This window comes from Salmo salar, chromosome 12 (genome assembly GCF_965601325.2).
Source record: "Salmo salar chromosome 12, fSalSal1, whole genome shotgun sequence".
In the NCBI taxonomy this organism is placed as follows: domain Eukaryota; kingdom Metazoa; phylum Chordata; class Actinopteri; order Salmoniformes; family Salmonidae; genus Salmo; species Salmo salar.
In genome coordinates this window covers 89,982,118-90,002,515 of record NC_138302.1, presented here as the reverse complement: position 1 = coordinate 90,002,515, position 20,398 = coordinate 89,982,118, and the positions used below count along the sequence as shown (strand labels likewise).

The following is a 20,398-nucleotide window of genomic DNA, read 5'->3' as shown; positions in this document are numbered from 1 at the left end:
ACTTCGGGAGGGGTAAATAATAATAAGCAGTTAGCGGGGGGGGGGGGGGGGGGGACAGGTTAGGTTGGGGAGTAAGGCCGGAGTCTGAGCCACCTCCATAGTAGGAGGTTGGGGAGGGGGGGTGTAGCACAAGAACCGTCGGTGACGGTGGCCACCCTCCCTTCCCTCCCTTTAGTTAGGGGATTATTTTTGTGTTGTGGTTTATTTTTTTGTTTTTTGTTTAAGGTGCATCCGGGGTCTGGGGGGGGGGGGGGTTACTGTCACATCCTGACCAGTAAAGGGGCTGTTTGTTATTGTAGTTTGGTCAGGGTGTGGCAGGGGGTGTTTGTTTAGGGTGTTTCGGGGTTGTTTGGGTTATGTTCTATGTTAGTGTATTTCTATGTTATTTCTAGTTGGTCTATTTCTATGTGGTGTTTATTGGGTTGACCTTCAATTGGAGGCAGCTGCTTCTCGTTGCCGCTGATTGAAGGTCCTATTTATAGGGGTGTTTGTTCTATGGGGGTTTGTGGGTAGTTATTTCCTGGTTTAGTGTTTGTTGCACCTGACGGGACTGTTTGGAGTCGTTTGTTTTGTATACGTGTTTATGTTGTTTTTCCTTCTTCAAATATTTTTTTTTTTGCAGGTCTTTGATTAATCATAACCAAATATGTGAAAGTTGCCAAAGTGTTGACAGTTCAATGCACCCAATTTTTTTCAAATGAAAGGGAGATGGGACCTGTATCAGAGGTTAAAGATCTACAATATTTACGTGAAAAATTCAGGGACTTCCTAGGTTTCAATAAAGTAAACCATGCTGTATCAGTCAAATGGCTTGTGATAAATTGTAATAAATACATAACTCAGAAGTCCATGAACTTTGCCAAAGTACTGAATGATACAGTAATATGCTAGAATTTGATTCTAGGCTTTATTGTTTGGAATATCAACCATTTCAAACTATACGCTTTGCAGAGATAATGGGTAGTAGTCTGTTCCCATGTTTATGCCTCCTCTGTCTCGTCTCGCCCCCACACACACACACTACATGTTCATGTTTTTAAATGTATGTAAATTGTAAATTATTTTGTCTGTAATGTATTTTTCGTTATGTGTCGGACCCCAGTAAGACTAACTGTCTCCCCGTTGGCGTCAGCTAATGGGTATCCTAATAAATCAAACCGCATACAGGCTTTGGGGTTTTATGATGGTTTATGCTGATATTGTGCAGATATTAGATATTATATATTCATGTTCAGACACTTCTTGTAAACCCAGGTTGCATTTCCTGTCTGAGTGCGTGTTCCTTTAGTTGCTACGTTACTGCAAGAACAGATATTGTCCATTCCCTGTGTTAGTCTCGCATCACCCACAGTCTGACGGGCACCTCTTAATTTCACTGTTACACAGAATAAAAATGTCTATGGAAATACTCTTCGTGCGTCACTTTTGGGATGTGTGTAATTACATTTATCTACCATAACTCACAGCAATTCAAAAAGCAAAAACCATAATAACAGCCAGCGAGGGTTCGTATGTCATACAGAGCAACTGAATGTAAACAGAAGATTGGAGTAGCAGGCATCGCTCCACCACAGCTAATGTAAATGTTAGTGGGTAGTGGGGGTGTCGGAGGATTACATTTGGAGCCTGGTTTTATGAGTGGTTGAAGTTATTGTAAGCGGCACAAGATTTGTTTTTTTGTGTGTGCTTGGATATGGTTGGCATGACTTTGTGGAGGAAATATGATTTCCCCTCAAAAGGACTGTTACTGTAAAGTTCCTGTGCCAGTTCTAGGATATTGTTGCCTTTAATTGACTCTCAATAAAAGGCAAATCACTTTTGAATATACAGGTAAATGCCAAAATAAAGAAAACACCAACATAAATTGTCTTAATAGGGCGTTGGGCCACCACGAGCCAGAACAACTTCAATGCACCTTGGCATAGATTCTACAAGTGTCTGTAACTCTTCCACATGAAATTATTTGGTTCTTCCACGAGAAATTCCATAACTTGGTGTTTTATTGAGGGTGGTGGAAAACGTTGTCTCAGAATCTCCCATAAGTGTTCAATTGGGTTGAGATCTGGTGACTGAGCCAGCCATGGCATATGGTTTACATCGTTTTCATGCTCATCAAACCACTCAGTGACCACTTGTGCCTTGTGGATGGGGGCATTGTCATCCTATGGGAGCAGGGACATAGCCATGGTAGCTAAAATAATGTCCCCAAGATTTGCCTGCCCAGCATTTTTATTCATACCCTAAGCATAATTGCTTAATTAAGGAAGGATACCTGTGTGGAAGCACCTGGTTTCAATATATTTTGTACCCCTCATTTACTAAAGTGTTTCCATTATTTTGGCAGTAACCTGTATGTGAATTACATGTTTCTCAATGTGTGTATATACACTGCACTTTACGGCCACATTGTTCATGACTACAGTGATTAAACCTAATTCTCTTTCTCTCCCTCTCGCTTTAGAGCTGAGATCTACTGGCACTGCCCACCACTTCTCCTTCCTGCTCAACTCAACAGACTACCGTATCCTGCGTATGGACGAGGACCACGACCGCATGTACGTGGGCAGCAAGGACTACATCCTGTCTCTGGACCTGCATGACATCAACAAGGAGCCACTCATAGTAAGAGATGCCCCACTCCATTATTGATCCTAGCTAGACCTGCTGGATACTGCATGTCTAGCACTAAAACTAACCTGCTTCTCTCTCTCTCCTCTCTCTCAGATTCACTGGCCTGTGGCTCCTCAGAGGAAAATGGAGTGTGTTTTGTCTGGAAAGGATATCAACGTGAGTACCATACTCTCTCAATCATCTTGACATGTGGGTTAGTTGTGCTCTTCGTGTAAGAAATGGTCTAGTTTTGAAAGAACTGTATGACTGGTTTTAGTGGCCGCCAAAGGGCTCCTGTCAGAGAGACTTGGATTCAGGACTTCACTTTGATCACTTTGAACTGTTTTATTTTGGCAGGTCAATCATCAGAGGACATTGAAGTTATAGAATGTAGTATGTATGGTTCTAGGAACAATGGAAATGTGACAGTTATTAACAAATCCACAATAAGTTACAATTACCCTGGCACAATTCATCAATACACATTCAATACACATTTCACATATAATGCTACTCAAAAGGGTGGTATAAGTAGCAATACTGAAACGGTTTAAACTTAAATGAACAATATGCAAAATGCTGAAGCTAAGTAGCCATAGGCAAGCAATAGGGCAGTACAGCACAAACAGTAAAGTTCAAGAACATAATCTATAAGGCAGAAACTACAGAACAAATCAAAGTACATAGTCAGACAAAGCATCAGATAATAACTCACTTTTGGTCAATGACGCATTCGGCTGGTTCTTCATCTGAGGGCTGTTGTTTGGCATCCAATACATTGTGCGTTACCGCCACCAACTAGACTGGGGTATAAATCCATTATTATATATTATATTACACTGATTAAAAACCCACCACCCTATTCCTCTATTTAAACCTACCTGATCCTACCTCAGGCCAACCGCCTGGGAGGACAGGACACCACTACTCAACACACCCTGTAACTCGTCTGACGTCAAAGCTCGTACACCCGAATACTTCTCTGCAGCTGCCACCGCAACCTCTATTTTCTGCGATGTACGTTCCATCCCTGCAGTACAATTGATTACCATTGCTATGAACGCTAAAAAGCCAATCTTACTGAATACACAGTATGTCACTCATTGGCCTATCCCTTTGTAATAGTACAGATCTACTACTCACACAAATCCTCTCAGGATCCCTCCCCCTTGACCCATCTTCCTCTACTTTCTTCACTGCCTCAGCATACGACACCCTCTGCACTTCTTAACCCTGGTAACCTCAACCTGCCTCTCTCTCACTGGACATTTCTGATCCCAGCCCCATGGGCACCCCTACAATTACAACATACCACTTCTTTCCCCAATGCTACACTTTCCTTTGTCTCATGCCCTTCTGCACACTTCTCACACCTAGGATCCTCCCTCGTTCACACTGCTGCCACTTGCGCATAAGCTTGACACCTTTAACAACGTAATGGATTAGGCACAAAAGCTGGTACGGGTTAACGGAAATATCCTAACATCAGTTTGTCTGGCAAAGACTCAACATCAAAACTCAAAAGAACAGACAATAACTCTTCTGTTTCACCACTCACGCCATCCTGTCTGCGTCGCACCAAATGACGAGCCTCACAAACACCGGGAATCTTCTCCTTCAGTTAGTCCACTTTCACATTTACCGCTACCCCAGTAATCACTCCTTTAATAGCCGTCAGGTGACTTGCCAGGTGACTTGGCGGCCATTTTGGAGAGGCACTTTGCCACTTTGATAGTGAGTTGGCCATTAAACATGGAATAATCCGCAACAGTTTACATTATGCAGCCATATTCCATCATTCCCTCCCCTTATCCCTTTGAATCATGATCTGTTAGGGTGAGGAGGACTGTAGCTGGAGGCTAGAGCTCCTGTTTTACCATATCTGTTTCAGAGGGTTAAATCCTGCACATACACTCACACACACACCACAGCCCCCTGTGGACCTGAGAGCACCATTTAAATTCATATCAAGGTCTGATCCTCTGATTTCTCTTTTGATTTGTTCACACATGTCAACACCCCCACACACAGCCCTAAGGGTGTATTTGGGCAGTGGCATGCAGGATGGGGTATGGATAATAACCATGCTCCCCTGCTAGTTTTCAGAGAGCAGGCTTCTTTTTATCCAACTGGAATGTTCATTTAGATACGCTCGCTGACCCGCACAGCTCACCACCTCTGGCTACATAGTACGGGCCCCTGTGTGTGTGTGTGTGTGTGTGTGTGTGTGTGTGTGTGTGTGTGTGTGTGTGTGTGTGTGTGTGTGTGTGTGTGTGTGTGTGTGTGTGTGTGTGTGTGTGTGTGTGTGTGTGTGTGTGGGTGTGTGCGTGTGTTTGTGCGTGTGCGGGTTGGAATTCCAACACGGTAATAATAAGAGAGGAAATTGGCTGTAGACATCTTGGCAAACCCCCTGTTTATGTAATGACAGATTATGACATTTCAAAAGCAATTCAAAGGGGATGTCATTTCAGGCAAGAGGTCAAAGGCAATCATGCACACTGAAATCCCTGTGGGGGAGCACAACTTTGCAATGAATACACACACACACACACACACACACACACACACACACACACACACACACACACACACACACACACACACACACACACACACACACACACGCACACACACACACACACACACACACACACTGGCCCTGTATCACTGTGATCAGCATGGAGACCTGGCTCTGGAGGCCCGGCCCTGGAGACCTGGCTCTGGAGGCCTGGCCCTGGAGACCTGGCCCTGGAGGCCTGGCCCTGTATCACTGTGATCAGCATGGAAACCTGGCCCTGGAGGCCTGGCCCTGTATCACTGTGATCAGCATGGAAACCTGGCCCTGGAGGCCTGGCCCTGTATCACTGTAGTCAGCATGGAGACCTGGCTCTGGAGGCCCGGCCCTGGAGACCTGGCTCTGGAGGCCTGGCCCTGTATCACTGTGATCAGCATGGAAACCTGGCCCTGGAGGCCTGGCCCTGTATCACTGTAGTCAGCATGGAGACCTGGCCCTGGAGGCCTGGCCCTGTATCACTGTGATCAGCATGATGACCTGGCCCTGTATCACTGTGATCAGCATGATGACCTGGCCCTGGAGGCCTGGCCCTGTATCACTGTGATCAGCATGATGACCTGGCCCTGTATCACTGTGATCAGCATGATGACCTGGCCCTGGAGGCCTGGCCCTGTATCACTGTGATCAGCATGATGACCTGGCCCTGGAGGCCTGGCCCTGTATCACTGTGATCAGCATGATGACCTGGCCCTGTATCACTGTGATCAGCATGATGACCTGGCCCTGGAGGCCTGGCCCTGTATCACTGTGATCAGCATGATGACCTGGCCCTGGAGGCCTGGCCCTGTATCACTGTGATCAGCATGGAGGCCTGGCCCTGTATCACTGTGATCAGCATGATGACCTGGCCCTGGAGGCCTGGTCCTGTATCACTGTGATCAGCATGATGACCTGGCCCTGTATCACTGTGATCAGCATGATGACCTGGCCCTGGAGGCCTGGCCCTGTATCACTGTGATCAGCATGGAGGCCTGGCCCTGTATCACTGTGATCAGCATGATGACCTGGCCCTGGAGGCCTGGTCCTGTATCACTGTGGCCAGCATGGAGACCTGGTCCTGCTGTATCACTGTGGTCAGCATGGAGGCCTGGTCCTGTATCACTGTGGCCAGCATGGAGACCTGGCCCTGCTCTATCACTGTGGTCAGCATGGAGGCCTGGTCCTGTATCACTGTGGCCAGCATGGAGGCCTGGCCCTGGAAGCCTGGCCCTGTATCACTGTGATCAGCATGGAGACCTGGCCCTGGAGGCCTGGTCATGTATCACTGTGGCCAGCATGGAGGCCTGGTCCTGTATCACTGCGGCCAGCATGGAGGCCTGGCCCTGTATCACTGTGATCAGCATGGAGGCCTGGCCCTGTATCACTGTGATCAGCATGGAGACCTGGCCCTGGAGGCCTGGCCCTGTATCACTGCGGCCAGCATGGAGGCCTGGCTGGGGTTAAGGCATGGGGACTGGCTTGGGTTAAGGCAAGGGTACTGGCTGGGGTTAAGGCATGGGGACTGGCTTGGGTTAAGACAGGAGGGCTGGGTGTGGTTGAGGCATTGGGACTGGCTGGGGTTAAGGCATGGGGACTGGCTAGCATTAAGGCAGGGGCACTGGCTGGGGTTAAGGCTGGGGGACTGGGTGGGGTTAAGCCATGGGCACTGGCTGGCATTAAGGCTGGGGGACTGGCTGGTGTTAAGGCAGGGGGACTGGGTGGGGTTAAGCCATGGGCACTGGCTGGCATTAAGGCTGGGGGACTGGCTGGTGTTAAGGCAGGGGGACGGGGTTTCCAGACAGCTGGAAGGAGACATCATGGGCCGCTGCCTTATCCTATTCAACGTGCGTGTGTGTGTACCTTCAGATTAAAACAGTCTGCATATCTTTCATTGTTTTTCAGGGAAACTGTATTCATCCAACTAGCCTTGTAGTCAAATACGTATTCCTGACGTGTGTAATAATGTTTTTTAGGTGTGTGATAATTAAATTGTCAACTAAGTGAAAGGAATGTTTTCCATAGGCACAAGTGGAATACATAAATGTAACGGAGGTAGTTTGAGGTGGTTAGCTGAAGGTTATTAATCATCAATTGGACCTTTTGTTTTCCTCAGAATGCTGAAAGGAGTCCAGAGCAGAATGTGTTTATCTTTCTGAAAATGTAATGATTATCCTTGTATCCTACTGACAGCGTTTTATTTTGTCTCCGTCAGGGGGAATGTGGGAACTTCATCCGTCTGATCGAGCCGTGGAACCGAACCCACCTGTACGTGTGTGGAACAGGGGCATACAACCCCATCTGCACCTACGTGGACCGCGGACGCAGGTCCCAGGTAACCAGAGACAAGGTCACACTCCTGTTCTCCCCTCTTTCAGAGTCAGATCTGTCAATCAACCCGGGGTCAAAAAATCTCATTCCGCTCCTTGTCTGTCCTTGTCATGGTCTGTTCTCTCATTTTCTGCTCCCCTTTTCACATTGATTTGCTCTATCCATGGTCTGGTGAACCCAGAGAAAGGCTCATATTGGTGCTTTTCCATTGAGACTTAGTGGGCCGCTAGTGTTTTATGGTAATGTGAACTCTATAGTGTAGTGACACTAAAGCCTTGTGGTGAGCGGAATCAACAACCTCTGCATCATTCAAGACTGTTGCTTTGTGAGTAGGTGTTAAAGTTCACAGTTAGCCATTGTTATGTAAATGAAAGCTAAAAAGTACCCAGGGTCTTGCCTCTAAGTGAGAGCAGGTCCGCCAGAGCCATGGCCCAGTGAGACACAGGTGCCGGCCCAAGTAGACGGAAACAGAAAAGTCTGGGCCTTTTGATGTTAAACACTGGGGTCAATTCTCATTGGAAATGCCACAATAGATAATGAGCTCTTCACAGATGGTTAACTCTCCTTTATTCTGGCAGTTTGTGTCACACTGTTATAGTGACTCCTATTGGAGAGACAGCTAACTGCCACCATAGGAAGCTAACCGCCAGCTAAAGTACTGCTGGGAAGAGAATGTTGACAGTGTATCTAAAACAACCAGTACTATCTTCTCCTACTAGCGGCTGTCTCCTCTCCCCCCTCACCTGTTTATGTGTAGTGTTCTGACCTGTCTGGGAGGCTCTGAAAGGCCATCATTACCGATGGAGCCTCTCATCCATCATCAGCCTTGTAACTCACCCCCTCCATCCATTCCTCTCTCTGTTCCTCCCTCTCTCCCTCATAGACCAGCGGCCATCAGAGATGCAGCAGCTGCCGTCCCCAGTGTACACTTACTGTTACTATCCTGCCTGTTTAGTCTCAACGCTTCATTGCAATGCTTAGGTTTCAATGTACTGGCCAGTCATCCCCTTGACATTCATCTTCTCCCCCAGGCCCTGCTAGCTACATTTCTTGAACTGTAAAGGTTTTCATTGGGTAAATTTAGAGCTGTAAACAGAAACCATTTGTTTGGAAGTTCTCCCAGTTGTCATTCCAAAGGCCTCACGCGTGTTGAGTCCTCAGACAGCTCCCAAGGTTTTCCAGATATTACCTCACGTCTTCACTGAGTTCACTTTACTTTGAGCTCCTTTTCTGCTTTTCACCCAAATGGGTCCTCTTTTGTCTCATTTGTCTTTTTTATGTTGCTGAACCTTGTGTCTATGTTTTCATTTGCATGGCATGGGATGTTTTCTGTATGTATTTGGCAACCTAAATAGCTGCGGATTCTGAAACTCATCCATATTGATTTATTCACGTCACTGAACTCTCTCTAGCGTGCTTCGCTTGACATAGTTATTTTTTGTTACTTTTGGGTTCTCTTCTCATTGATTCTCATGGGGTGGCAAGTAGTCTAGCTGTTAAGAGAGTTGGGTCAGTAGGTGAAAACTCTGTCTGTAACCTTGAGTAAGGCAGGTAACCCTAACTGCTCCTGTAAGTCGCTCTGGATAAGAGTGTCTGGCAAATGATTGAAATGTACATTTTTTTAAATGTCATAGAGTCCACTCTCATTTCTTCTGTTGTGGTCATGGTTGTTTTTCGGTCATGGGTCTTTCTTTGAGCTTTTTCTGTTCTCCTTCTGGTCAACTCTTGGGTTGATTTTTCCACAGAGTTTCAGTTGGTTTTGGGTTGTCCCTTCGGGTGCAGTCGATGGGACCCTCGTGGTAATCGCGTGGCACGTGTCCTCTTTTTTAGGCTCTCTACCTGCAGGCGCCCCAGTCCGGAGGGAGGACCAGCCGGGCGGCAGACTTCAGCACTACGGCAGGGCCTGTGGAGCCAAAGGTGGGCCTACGGCCGAGGGGTGGCTACTGTAGCAAGGGGCTGGGGTCTAGGACCTGGGCAGAGGGGAGTCCACTGTAGCAAGTGGCTGTGGTCTGGGCTGAGGGGAGGCTACTGTAGTAAGGGGCTTGGGTCTAAGACCTGGGCCGAGGGGAGACTACTGTAGCAACGGCTGGGCTCTGGGACCTGGTTGAGGGGAGGTTACTGTATCAAGGGACTGCTGTTTGGGAGCTTGGGAGGCTACTGTCGCAAGGTCCTGGGGTCTGGGACCTGGGGAGGCTGCTGTAGCAAGGAGCTGGGCAGAGGGAGGCTACTGTAGCAAGGGGCTGGGTTCTGGGACCTGGGGAGGCTACTGAAGCAATGGGCTGGGTTCTGGGACCTGGGGAGGCTACTATAGCAAGGGGCTGGGGTCTGGGACCTGGGGAGGCTACTGTAGCAAGGAGCTGTGACCTGGGCTGAGGGAGGCTACTGAAGCAAGGGGCTGGGTTCTGGGACCTGGGGGAGGCTACTGAAGCAATGGGCTGGGTTCTGGGACCTGGGGGAGGCTACTGAAGCAATGGGCTGGGTTCTGGGACCTGGGGAGGCTACTGTAGCAAGGGGCTGGGGTCTGAGACCTGGGTCAGGTGCCCATCTGGTGTCTGAGAGGCCCTGTCATTATGTACAGCCTGTTGACATCCAAAATGGACGCTGCTGATTATGGTGTGGAAGAAATGGGGTGTTAAAGATAGAGATTATGGTGATATGGTCACAGTTCAGTAGTAGAAAGGTCTTAGTCATAAATTAAGTTGGTCAGTGTAACCAAGTCCTGTTCTTTACAATCATTAACATCCATGGGCTGATTTTTGTGACCCCAAAGGCCTACTTTATAAGGGATTTGACTGTACTTGGCTTACAAATCATCTTGGCAACTAGAATATTGAGAAGTAAGCTGCATATGAATATCAGCCAACTCATTCAAAGTCATGCAAGAAAGATGTGGTGGAAGACAATGGCAAGATCCATTCTAATGTGTACCACAACAAGTCATAAAAAAATACATTTTAACTTCTGATTCCCCTATAAAATATACTGTAAAAATTGTGCAATAAATGCATTTCTTACAAATGTAGAGATCCTGATTCACCCCTGTTGCTTGCAAAACAAAAGAATGCTTTGTAAATGTACTGCCTTCAGTGTTGGGAGCCATTCTGGGAGGGTGCCTACAACTAGTTGAGTCATAGACACCAGGGTATAAGAACACTGTCCAACTCTAACAGCCTAGCTTCACATTAAAACAGTCTGCCTATCTTTCATTGTTTTTCAGGGAAACTTTATTCATCCAACTTGCCTTGTAGTCAAATACGTATTCCTGACATGTGTAATACATTTTTTGTTGTTGTGTGATAATTGTAATTGTCAACTAAGTGGAAGGAATGTTTTCCATAGGCAAAATGAATGATGTTTTGTCTTAGAAAGGCAATCTGTTTAGTTTTTCCTTTACCGTGGCGGAATCACATCATGTATTTCTAATCACATATTCTAAAATGAAATAAGCATTATTATTACCAATCCTCAGGGGTACAGTAAGCTACTTGACACAAAGCCAATGTTGACACAAAGCCAATGTCCTCCTGGCTCGTGGACTTCAGAGCCACCCTCCACATCTCTAACACTAGGAGCATGGTGGATTCGTTTTGGATCGCTCTCCTCATTTTTGCTCAAGCACTCCATTTTTCCAATAACTGGCCTTATACGCTTCATACTCCCTTGCTTAAAGAGAATACATGTGTGTGAGTGTGTGTTTTACATAGATGTCTGGTTCAGCACACTAACACAGCATTTGACAGACCTGTGCTTAGAAACAAGGACACATATTTGTGCACCAAGTACCAACCTTTATTGGGATGACTCATGTACTGGAGGCAGCTCTGCAGGGTAGTCACTAGCTGCTATAGCCACACAGTCATACAATCTGATTTTAAACCTAACCTTAACCATAACCTTAACCACACTGCTAACATTATGCCTAAACCTAACCTTAAATTATGACCAAAAAGCAAATGCTTGTTATAGGGCATATATTGCAAATGTTGACTTTGCAACCCACCCATCTAGTAAAAATCACTCAGCTCTGCCTCCAGGACAAGACTCATCCCAATAAACATCAACCTGCATTCCCTATATATCCTCATGTGTCTGTATTACATTATGTAAAAACCAAATCACTTGTAATACATAAATAAGGCCTGAATCAACTCTGTGTTCTCAATGGAAACAACATAATAATTGATGTTGTTTACATATTTAATTGTTTCTGCACTGTCCTCACTTTATCCCTACCTATATGTACTTATCTATCTCAATTACCTCATATCCCTGTACATTGACTCGGTACTGGTACCCCGTGCATATAGCCAAGTTATCATCAACTCGGTACTGGTACCCTGTGTATATAGTATAAAGATATCATTACTTATTGTCTATTTATTCCATGTGTTATTATCTTTCAATTATTTTTCTATTATTCTCTCTACATTGTTGGGAAGGGCCCGTAAGTAAGCAATTCACTATTAGTCTACACCTGTTGTTTTACCAAGCATGTGACAAATAACATTTGATTTGCTCTCTATTACAGGAATATATCTTCCGTTTAGAGCCAGGCAAAGTGGATTCGGGGAAAGGAAAATGTCCTTACGACCCTAAACTCAACAGCGTCTCAGCTTTGATCAGTAAGTGCCTGTTCACCTCTTCTCTCTCAGGTCACTTGTTCCAATATTGGAAGAATTGAGTGTCTTTGTTATTGAAACAAAAGTGTTGTTTCCCCGTCAAGCTCTATTCCTCTTCCCCCCGAAAGAGTCTTTGTGGTCAGTCCAACCCCTGTGGAAGCTATTACCTAATACAGTATCTATCAATGCACAACTGGCAAGTCACACTAGATCTTGTTCATTCAAATACTTCTGCCTCTTTTAAAACCGTTTTCTCTTCAATTGTAGTTACCCTGTGATGATGTAAAAAATTCCATTGTTATACTATTCTCATAATCATAAAAGTATACTGAAAAGTGAATTGCTGTATTGAGAAGTATTCATCTAAGTACTGCACAGTATATTTACTGTAATTCGGGGATAAAGGGAGTAGCATGTGTCGGTATGTAAGTTCCCATATCAATAGGTGGTCTGGTGTTGACACCAGCTTGCAGACAGTTGGTCAGACTTAGCAGTTGACCTCTTCCTCTCTGGCATGGCTCCACTGACCTCCCAGCCACCCAGGGTGTGTGACACTTCCCATGACCCCGCTCTGTGACTTCCCATGTCATTCCACACCTAGAGCTGACCGGGGCGGAACTAACTAGCATCCACTTACTGTAGCAACTCAGCTGCTACATAACTGACCTACAACACAGCCAGTCATACCACACAACGCAGATGCAAAACAAGGAATTCTCCTCTTATACGGGGGCTTTCTATGTACCTCTCTTGACCCCAGTTTTTCTGCCATGTTTGGTCACCTTGCCAACCCACCCCAGTGTGAAGGGGTTCGATCTGATGGAATTATAGAAGGAAAATACTGTCTTGTCTTTAGGGAGATCTGTCAACACTCTAAACAGGTCCCATACTAGGGCAGCACCTGCTCACTCACACACTCAGCCACAAGCAACTGGTGGCGGGCATTTCCCAGGCCTCCACCCCACACTGCTTACCATGACCAGACCAGGGCCAATGACTACATCCCCACATCCTGCCCCAGGTCCCCAGTGTCTGCCCTGGGATCTCCCTCCCTGCTGTCCTGCCTGACCCTGGCCACCAGCTGGCACTACTGTTGGTTATGTGGAGGGGAGGGGTACCATGTGTTATTGTCCTACAGAAAACAGGGCCATATCGTCATAACAAAGGATGGTAGTCACGAATCACCCATGGTTTACCTCCGGTCAACCGATAGGTTATTGACTTTCTATAACATTCCATTGATCTCTTTCTCTCTGATTGACAGATGGGGAGCTCTACGCTGGGGTCTACATTGACTTCATGGGGACAGACGCGTCCATCTTCCGTACTCTAGGGAAACAGACTGCCATGAGGACGGATCAATACAACTCCAAATGGTTAAATGGTAATGTCTCACGTCTCATCCTGACAGACATCATCTCTCTATGGCATTTGTCTTTATATTTCCATCATGTATCAGTTGATTCCTCAGTCTCTACATTCCTGTTCTGTCTCATAGCACCTCTGTATGTCATACTGTTTATATGGTCCAAGCCTCTAGTTGTTTCAGCCATTAAAAAGTCAACAATGCCTATCAAATCAATACAGTAGGAAATGTTTTGTCACGTTTGTGCTGTAGCCAAGTCTTTTATGGTTCGTTGGCATGCCATACATGTCTGGTAGCATTTCATGTCTGGGATGTATGGCATGACAATTAATTATATAAGAGTTGGCAAGAGCATATTGGCTGCCCTACCTCAAATACCTCGTACCCCTGCACATTGATCTGCTACTGGACGCCCGTATATAGATCCTTTCTTGTGTATAATTATTATTATATATTTTTTTATCTCTGCATCATTGGGAAGGGCTCGTAAATCAAGCATTTCACGTTAAAGTCACACCCTTCGGCGCATGTGACAAATCCAATTTGATTAGATGTTTTATTTTGACGAGAGTGTACACGTAAGTGCTGCTGGGTGGGTGTGTTTGGGAAGTCGGTGTGTTTGGGAAGTCAGTGTGTTTGGGAAGTCAGTGTGTTTTGGAGATCAGTGTGTTTTGGAGGTCAGTGTGTTTTGGAGATCGGTGTGTTTTGGATATCGGTGTGTTTTGGAGGTCAGTGTGTTTTGGAGGTCAGTGTGTTTTGGAGGTCAGTGTGTTTTGGAGATCAGTGTGTTTTGGAGGTCAGTGTGTTTTGGAGGTCAGTGTGTTTTGGAGATCAGTGTGTTTTGGAGGTCAGTGTGTTTTGGAGGTCAGTGTGTTTGGGAGGTCAGTGTGTTTTGGAGATCAGTGTGTTTTGGAGGTCAGTGTGTTTTGGAGGTCAGTGTGTTTTGGAGGTCAGTGTGTTTGGGAGGTCAGTGTGTTTTGGAGGTCAGTGTGTTTTGGAGGTCAGTGTGTTTGGGAGGTCAGTGTCACCATTGATTAGTAGGGCTGAGTCCACGGCAGGAGGTACTCCCCATCCCCACTTGAGTCCTGTTCATCAGTCCCAGGGCCACACTAGGACATCCTTATCCATCCTGCTTTCCCCATAGGGGTTCATATATCCCACCCCCAACATGGCCTACCCCCCATATGAGTCTATGTACCTCCCCCCCACCCCACACCCCACATGGTCAGCCCCCCATATAAGTGTACCATCCCGTAGCACCCACCTCCGTTATCATGAAGTGCTTTGAGAGGCTTGTCAAAGGCCACATTACCTCCTCCCTCCCCGACACACTTGGCACTCTACAATTCACCTACCGCCCTGATTGATCCACAGACAACACAATCGCCATTGCACTGCACACTCTCCTCACCCACCTGGACAAAAGGAATGCATATGTCAAGATGCTATTCATAGACTTCAGCTCAGCCTTCAATACGATAGTGCCTTCTTAGCTCACCACAAAGCTCACGGCCCTGGGACTGAATTCCTCCCTCTGCAATTTGGCCCTGGACTTCCTGATGGGCCACCACCAGGTGGTGAAGGTAAGCAACGTCACCTCCTCGACACTGATTCTCTACACAGGGGCCCCACAATTGTGCGTCCTCAGTCGCCTCCTGTACTCCCTATAAACCCACGACTGCATGGCCTCACACAGTTCCAACTCCATCATCAAGATGGAGACGGTCAGAAACTTCAAGTTCCTCAACATGCACATCTCTGAGAAGCTGGAATGGTCAACCCACACGGGGAATGTCGTGAAGAAGGCACAACAGCGACTCTTCAAACTCAGGATGCTGAAGAAATTCTTCCTGTCCTTGAGGGCCCTCACAGTGTTCTACTGGAGCACCATTGAGAGCATACTGTCGGGCTGCATCACAGCCTGGTATGGCAACTGCACCGCTGCGGACTGCAAGGTGCTACAGAGGGTGGTACACTCTGCCTAACGCACCATTGGGTACACTGCCTGCCCTACAACACCAGGTGTCGCAGGAAGGCCAAGAAGATAATCAGGGACCTCAGCCACCTGAGCAATGCCCTGTTCTCCCCGCTTCTCAGACGCAGACCGTACAGGAGCATCAGGGCAATAACTTGAAGACTGGCCAATAGCTTCTACCCCCAGACCATCAGGCTGCTGAATAGCCAATAGGCAGCTACCTGCTCCCCCTGTCTCCATCCTGCCCCCAGACTTCCTACCCTGCCCCAGCCCCCAATGGACATTTATCACTGTTACAACGTAAATATGTATATATTATTATTTTTTATTACTGTTTTATCATTCACTTCTTACTTCCCCCCCTGCTGCTCCCCTTATGGGCATTCCCCAACAGATTCTTACCCTGCCCCTACCACCCAATGGTAATTTATCATTGCTACAGTTGTAAATGTGTATATATTATTATTATTATTATTATTATCTTTATTTTGTCTCATTCACTTCTCTTTTCTTATTTTTATTTTATTTTGACCTGTGCTGTTGGAGCCCGCAGCATAAGATTTTCACTGTAACCAGCAGTTCCAGCTGCATCCCTGCATCCCTGTGACTAATGAACTCATCTCTGACCTATTCTATGTACTCCCCCATCCCACCCCCCACATGGTCTGCCCCCATATGGATTGTGTCTGTTGCAGCAGGGAGGACAGGATCAGTTTGATTAGTCCAGCAGTGCCCCCTAATCAGTGAGCTATCATGAGAAGAGAGGTTGATGCCATATTGTGCTCATTCAGTGAGATTAATAAAACTGATTTGGAATGTAGTGACGTACTCAGCTTGAGGCCTCAACTGACTCTCTCTCTCTCTCTCTCTCTCTCTCTCTCTCTCTCTCTCTCTCTCTCTCTCTCTCCTCTCTCTCTCTCTCTATTTTCAGATCCCATATTCATCAAGGCACATCTCATCCCAGACAGTGCTGAAAAGAATGATGACAAGCTGTACTTCTTCTTCCGGGAGAAGGCTTCAGAGATGGGCCAGAGTCCCATGGCCCAGTCCAGGATAGGCAGGATCTGTCTGGTAAGTGGCCACACAACCACATTATCTCCAAATGTTTTCTTACTGCAATTGTGAGGGTTTGTCTCATATTGTGACCTCTGAGCCTGCAAACCCAGTACCCTGCTACTCCTGATACTGAGACATCCCCAGAGTAGAGGGGTCTCCTTGGAAAATCCCCTTAAACCATCGCTGCCCCCACTTCCTCAACAGCCAATGAGGAGTCTAAGAAAACCAAACTAAAGGGAATGCTTATTGTCCCCTGTGATATTCTGTTGGAGTGGGAGAGTTTGCCTTTGGCCTCCAGTATATACACATAAACACACATACACATAACACTCTCAGGGTAATGTTGATCTAATGATGTACGTATCCAGTGGCTGCAGTGACTCAGAACGTTGTTTACCCTTAGAGGGGGTCAGAGGGTAACCCTGTGCTGTGTGCAAACCTTCCCCCTCTTGCTGCACGTCTCCTATGGGACCGTTGGGACATTGGTCCTGTCTGTCTCTGGATCCTAAGCCACTGTCCTCAAATCAAATCAATGTATTTATAAAGCCCTTTTTACATCAGCAGATGTCACAAAGTGCTTATACAGAAACCCAGCCTAAATTCCCAAACAGCAAGCAATGCAGATGTAGAAGCATGGTGGCTAGGAAAACCTCCCTAGAAAGGCAGGAACCTAAGAAGAAACCCAGAGAGGAACCAGATTGTGAGGGGTGGCCAGTCCTCTTCTGGCTGTGCCGGATGGAGATTTTTAAGAGTACATGGCCATTAAAGACAGATTCTCTGATGACGCCCACTGGAAATAACACTACTGTCGTAGATACAGTATACGTACAATGCATGGTAGAAAGAGTGCACGCGTTGATACAATTTCAGAGTACATCAAATTTTAGTGTAGGAGCTACAAAACAATGGAATATTCTAACCTTTGCATGATGTTCAGTAGCATATTACTCCAATATAAATTGTTGCATAAATAGCATTCTATGATTTTTCACTTGAACATTTCATAATGAACACGTTTCGTAATGTTTTGCAAGGATTTCTGGGCTGTGAATAATTTTCACTGGGCTTCACCTCCCTCCCCATCTCTCTGTAGGGGCAGGCGTCTGTCCACAACAGATGGGGTGGATAGACTGACCCACAGATCTGATGTTTCCACTCTCAACTTCTCTGTAAGCTAGTGTTGGCTGCTAGTTGTCTGTATCAAACAGCTGTTGGTTTGAATCTGTGGATCGGTCCACTTGTGTTTGTCTCCCCCCTGCAGAATGATGATGGTGGACACTGCTGTCTGGTCAACAAGTGGAGCACTTTCCTGAAGGCCAGACTCATCTGCTCTGTGCCTGGGGTAGACGGCATAGAGACCCACTTCGATGAGCTCCGTAAGTAGGCATCATTTTCCAACAGTGGTATAGCCTAGTTGTTATGTTCTTACTGTAACTTCACAATTTTCCTCAAGCGTTGTCCTACTCCTCTGTTCCCTCAACTGTTAGACACTAAACATAGTCCGCTCCACTCCACCTAAAAGCGACAGCGTGTAAAAGGACCAACCATCAGTTCAGACCCCACTCTCTGTAATCTGTAGTATCTCTGTCACATCTGAGTTCTTTTGAACCGTTCCAAACTGCACTAACGCATATTACGCACTGCAGAAAAACATTTAAAAAACAACACTGTCAACAGTTTAATGAAATATGTTTGGTTGTGAAAACATGTTACTATCAATGTTCCTGAACAGATTTCACTTTGTTTCGCAAACTAAGCACTGGGTAGCTGCAGGAACTGGGTTGGAGAGCCCGTGGCATACAGAGTGTGGGCGGAATAGAGCTAGAGGCTTTCTACTGCTACTATATTTATTTCTCAGATGCTAATATTATGCACATTACTCCGCTGTAAAACCAGAGTAGCCTACCTGGCATGATTGAAAAAGGAACCACAGGAAAGCGCCGAATACAACACCTTACCGTGAAATGCTTACTTACAAGCCCTTAACCAACAATGCAGTTCAAGAAATAGAGTTAAGAAAAAATAAATATAAATAGGTCCTGGATGGCAGGAAGCTTGGACCCAGTGATGCACTATTTGAGTGCATATGAATGATGTCTTTTTACCCCGCCTGCTGTTCCTACCTATTTGATGATGGCCATTTTAAATCAAAACAAATTTCAAATATTAGTAAAGGCGAGATTCAATTGAAAATAGTCTGATGGATGACAATGTTATCACTTAATGAGAGAACAGCATGTGCAGCCTGAGGCAAGGAACTGAGCACAAGTGTATTTTATTAGACTTTTTCAAATCATCAATATAGTTGCATTATGCAGCCCATATGTTTTGATTTCTAAGACATTAAGGTTTGTATTATTCACAACTAAAGTCGTCAAATTACTCTAAATTTAGCGTATAGGATCTGTTTCAAATGATCACTTTTACACTCAACATAGCCACTTCATATGCGCACTCGCTCAGGAATGGGAAAAATATCCTTTCTATTTTATTCAAATAAGTTAAATTACATTGAACAAAAATATAAATGCAACATACAACAATTTCAAAGATTTTACTTAGTTACAGTTCATTTAAGGAAATCAGTCAATTTAAATAAATTAATCTAAAAATATATGTATATATACAGTTGAAGTCGGAAGTTTACATACACCTTAGCCAAATACATCTAAACTCAGTTTTTCACATTTCCTGACAATTAATCTTAGTAAAAATTCCATGTCTTAGGTCAGTTAGGATCACCACTTTATTTTATGAATGTGAAATGTCAGAATAATAGTAGAGATAATGATTTATTTCAGCTTTTATTCCTTTCATAACATTCCCAGTGGGTCAGAAGTTTACATACACTCAATTAGTATTTGATAGCATTGCATTTAAATTGTTTAACTTGGGTCAAACGTTTCGATTATCCTTCCACAAGCTTCCCACAATAAGTTAGGTAAATTTTGGCCCATTCCTCCTGACAGAGCCAGTGTAACACTTTTTCAGTTCTGCCCACAAATTTTCTATAGGATTGAAGTCAGAGCTTTGTGATGGCCACTCCAATACCTTGACTTTGTTGTCCTTAAGCCATTTTGCCACCACTTTGGAAGTATGCTTGGGGTCATTGTCCATTTGGAAGACCCATTTGCGACCAAGCTTTAACTTCCTGACTGATGTCTTAAGATGTTACTTCAATATATCCACATACATTTCTTACCTTATGATGCCATCTATTTTGTGAAGTGCACTAGTCCCTCCTGCAGCAAAGCACCCCCACAACATGATGCTGCCACCCCCGTGCTTCACGATTGGGATGGTGTTCTTCGGCTTGCAAGCCTCCCCCTTTTTCCTCCAAACATAACAATGGTCATTATGGCCAAACAGTCTATTTTTGTTTCATCAGACCAGAGGACATTTCTCCAAAATGTACGATCTTTGTCCCCATGTGCAGTTGCAAACCGTAGTCTGGCTTTTTTATGGCGGTTTTGGAGCAGTGTTTTCTTCCTTGCTGAGCGACCTTTCAGGTTATGTCGCTATAGGACTCATTTTACTGTGGATATAGATACTTTTGTACCTGTTTCCTCCAGCATCTTCACAAGGTCTTTTGCTGTTGTTCAGGGATTGATTTGAACTTTTCGCACCAAAGTACGTTCATCTCTAGGAGACAGAGCACGTCTCCTTCCTGAGCGGTATGATGGCTGCATGGTCCCATGGTGTTTATACTTGCGTACTATTGTTTGTACAGATGAACGTGGTACCTTCAGGCGTTTGGAAATTGCTCCCAAGGATGAACCAGACTTGTGGAGGTCTACAATTGTTTTCTGAGGTCTTGGCTGATTTCTTTTGACTTTCCCATAATGTCAAGCAAAGAGGCACTGAGTTTGAAGCTAGGCCTTGAAATACAT

The 20,398-nt window shown here is 45.6% G+C and overlaps 1 protein-coding gene across 2 annotated transcripts in view; it reads left to right on the top strand.

The window, feature by feature from the left end:
• Positions 1-20,398, top strand: part of LOC106565988 (semaphorin-3F) — a 119,704-nt gene that overhangs the window by 81,196 nt on the left and 18,110 nt on the right. Inside the window, exons 3-10 of one of the 2 annotated variants that reach the window (XM_014133728.3) lie at positions 2,462-2,622; positions 2,725-2,787; positions 7,377-7,496; positions 9,323-9,409; positions 12,021-12,114; positions 13,376-13,495; positions 16,384-16,523; positions 17,770-17,884. In XM_014133728.3, coding sequence (XP_013989203.2) covers positions 2,462-2,622; positions 2,725-2,787; positions 7,377-7,496; positions 9,323-9,409; positions 12,021-12,114; positions 13,376-13,495; positions 16,384-16,523; positions 17,770-17,884 — 900 coding nt within the window. The remainder of the gene's footprint in view (positions 1-2,461; positions 2,623-2,724; positions 2,788-7,376; positions 7,497-9,322; positions 9,410-12,020; positions 12,115-13,375; positions 13,496-16,383; positions 16,524-17,769; positions 17,885-20,398) is intronic. The other variant, XM_014133730.3, reaches the window with a different exon arrangement.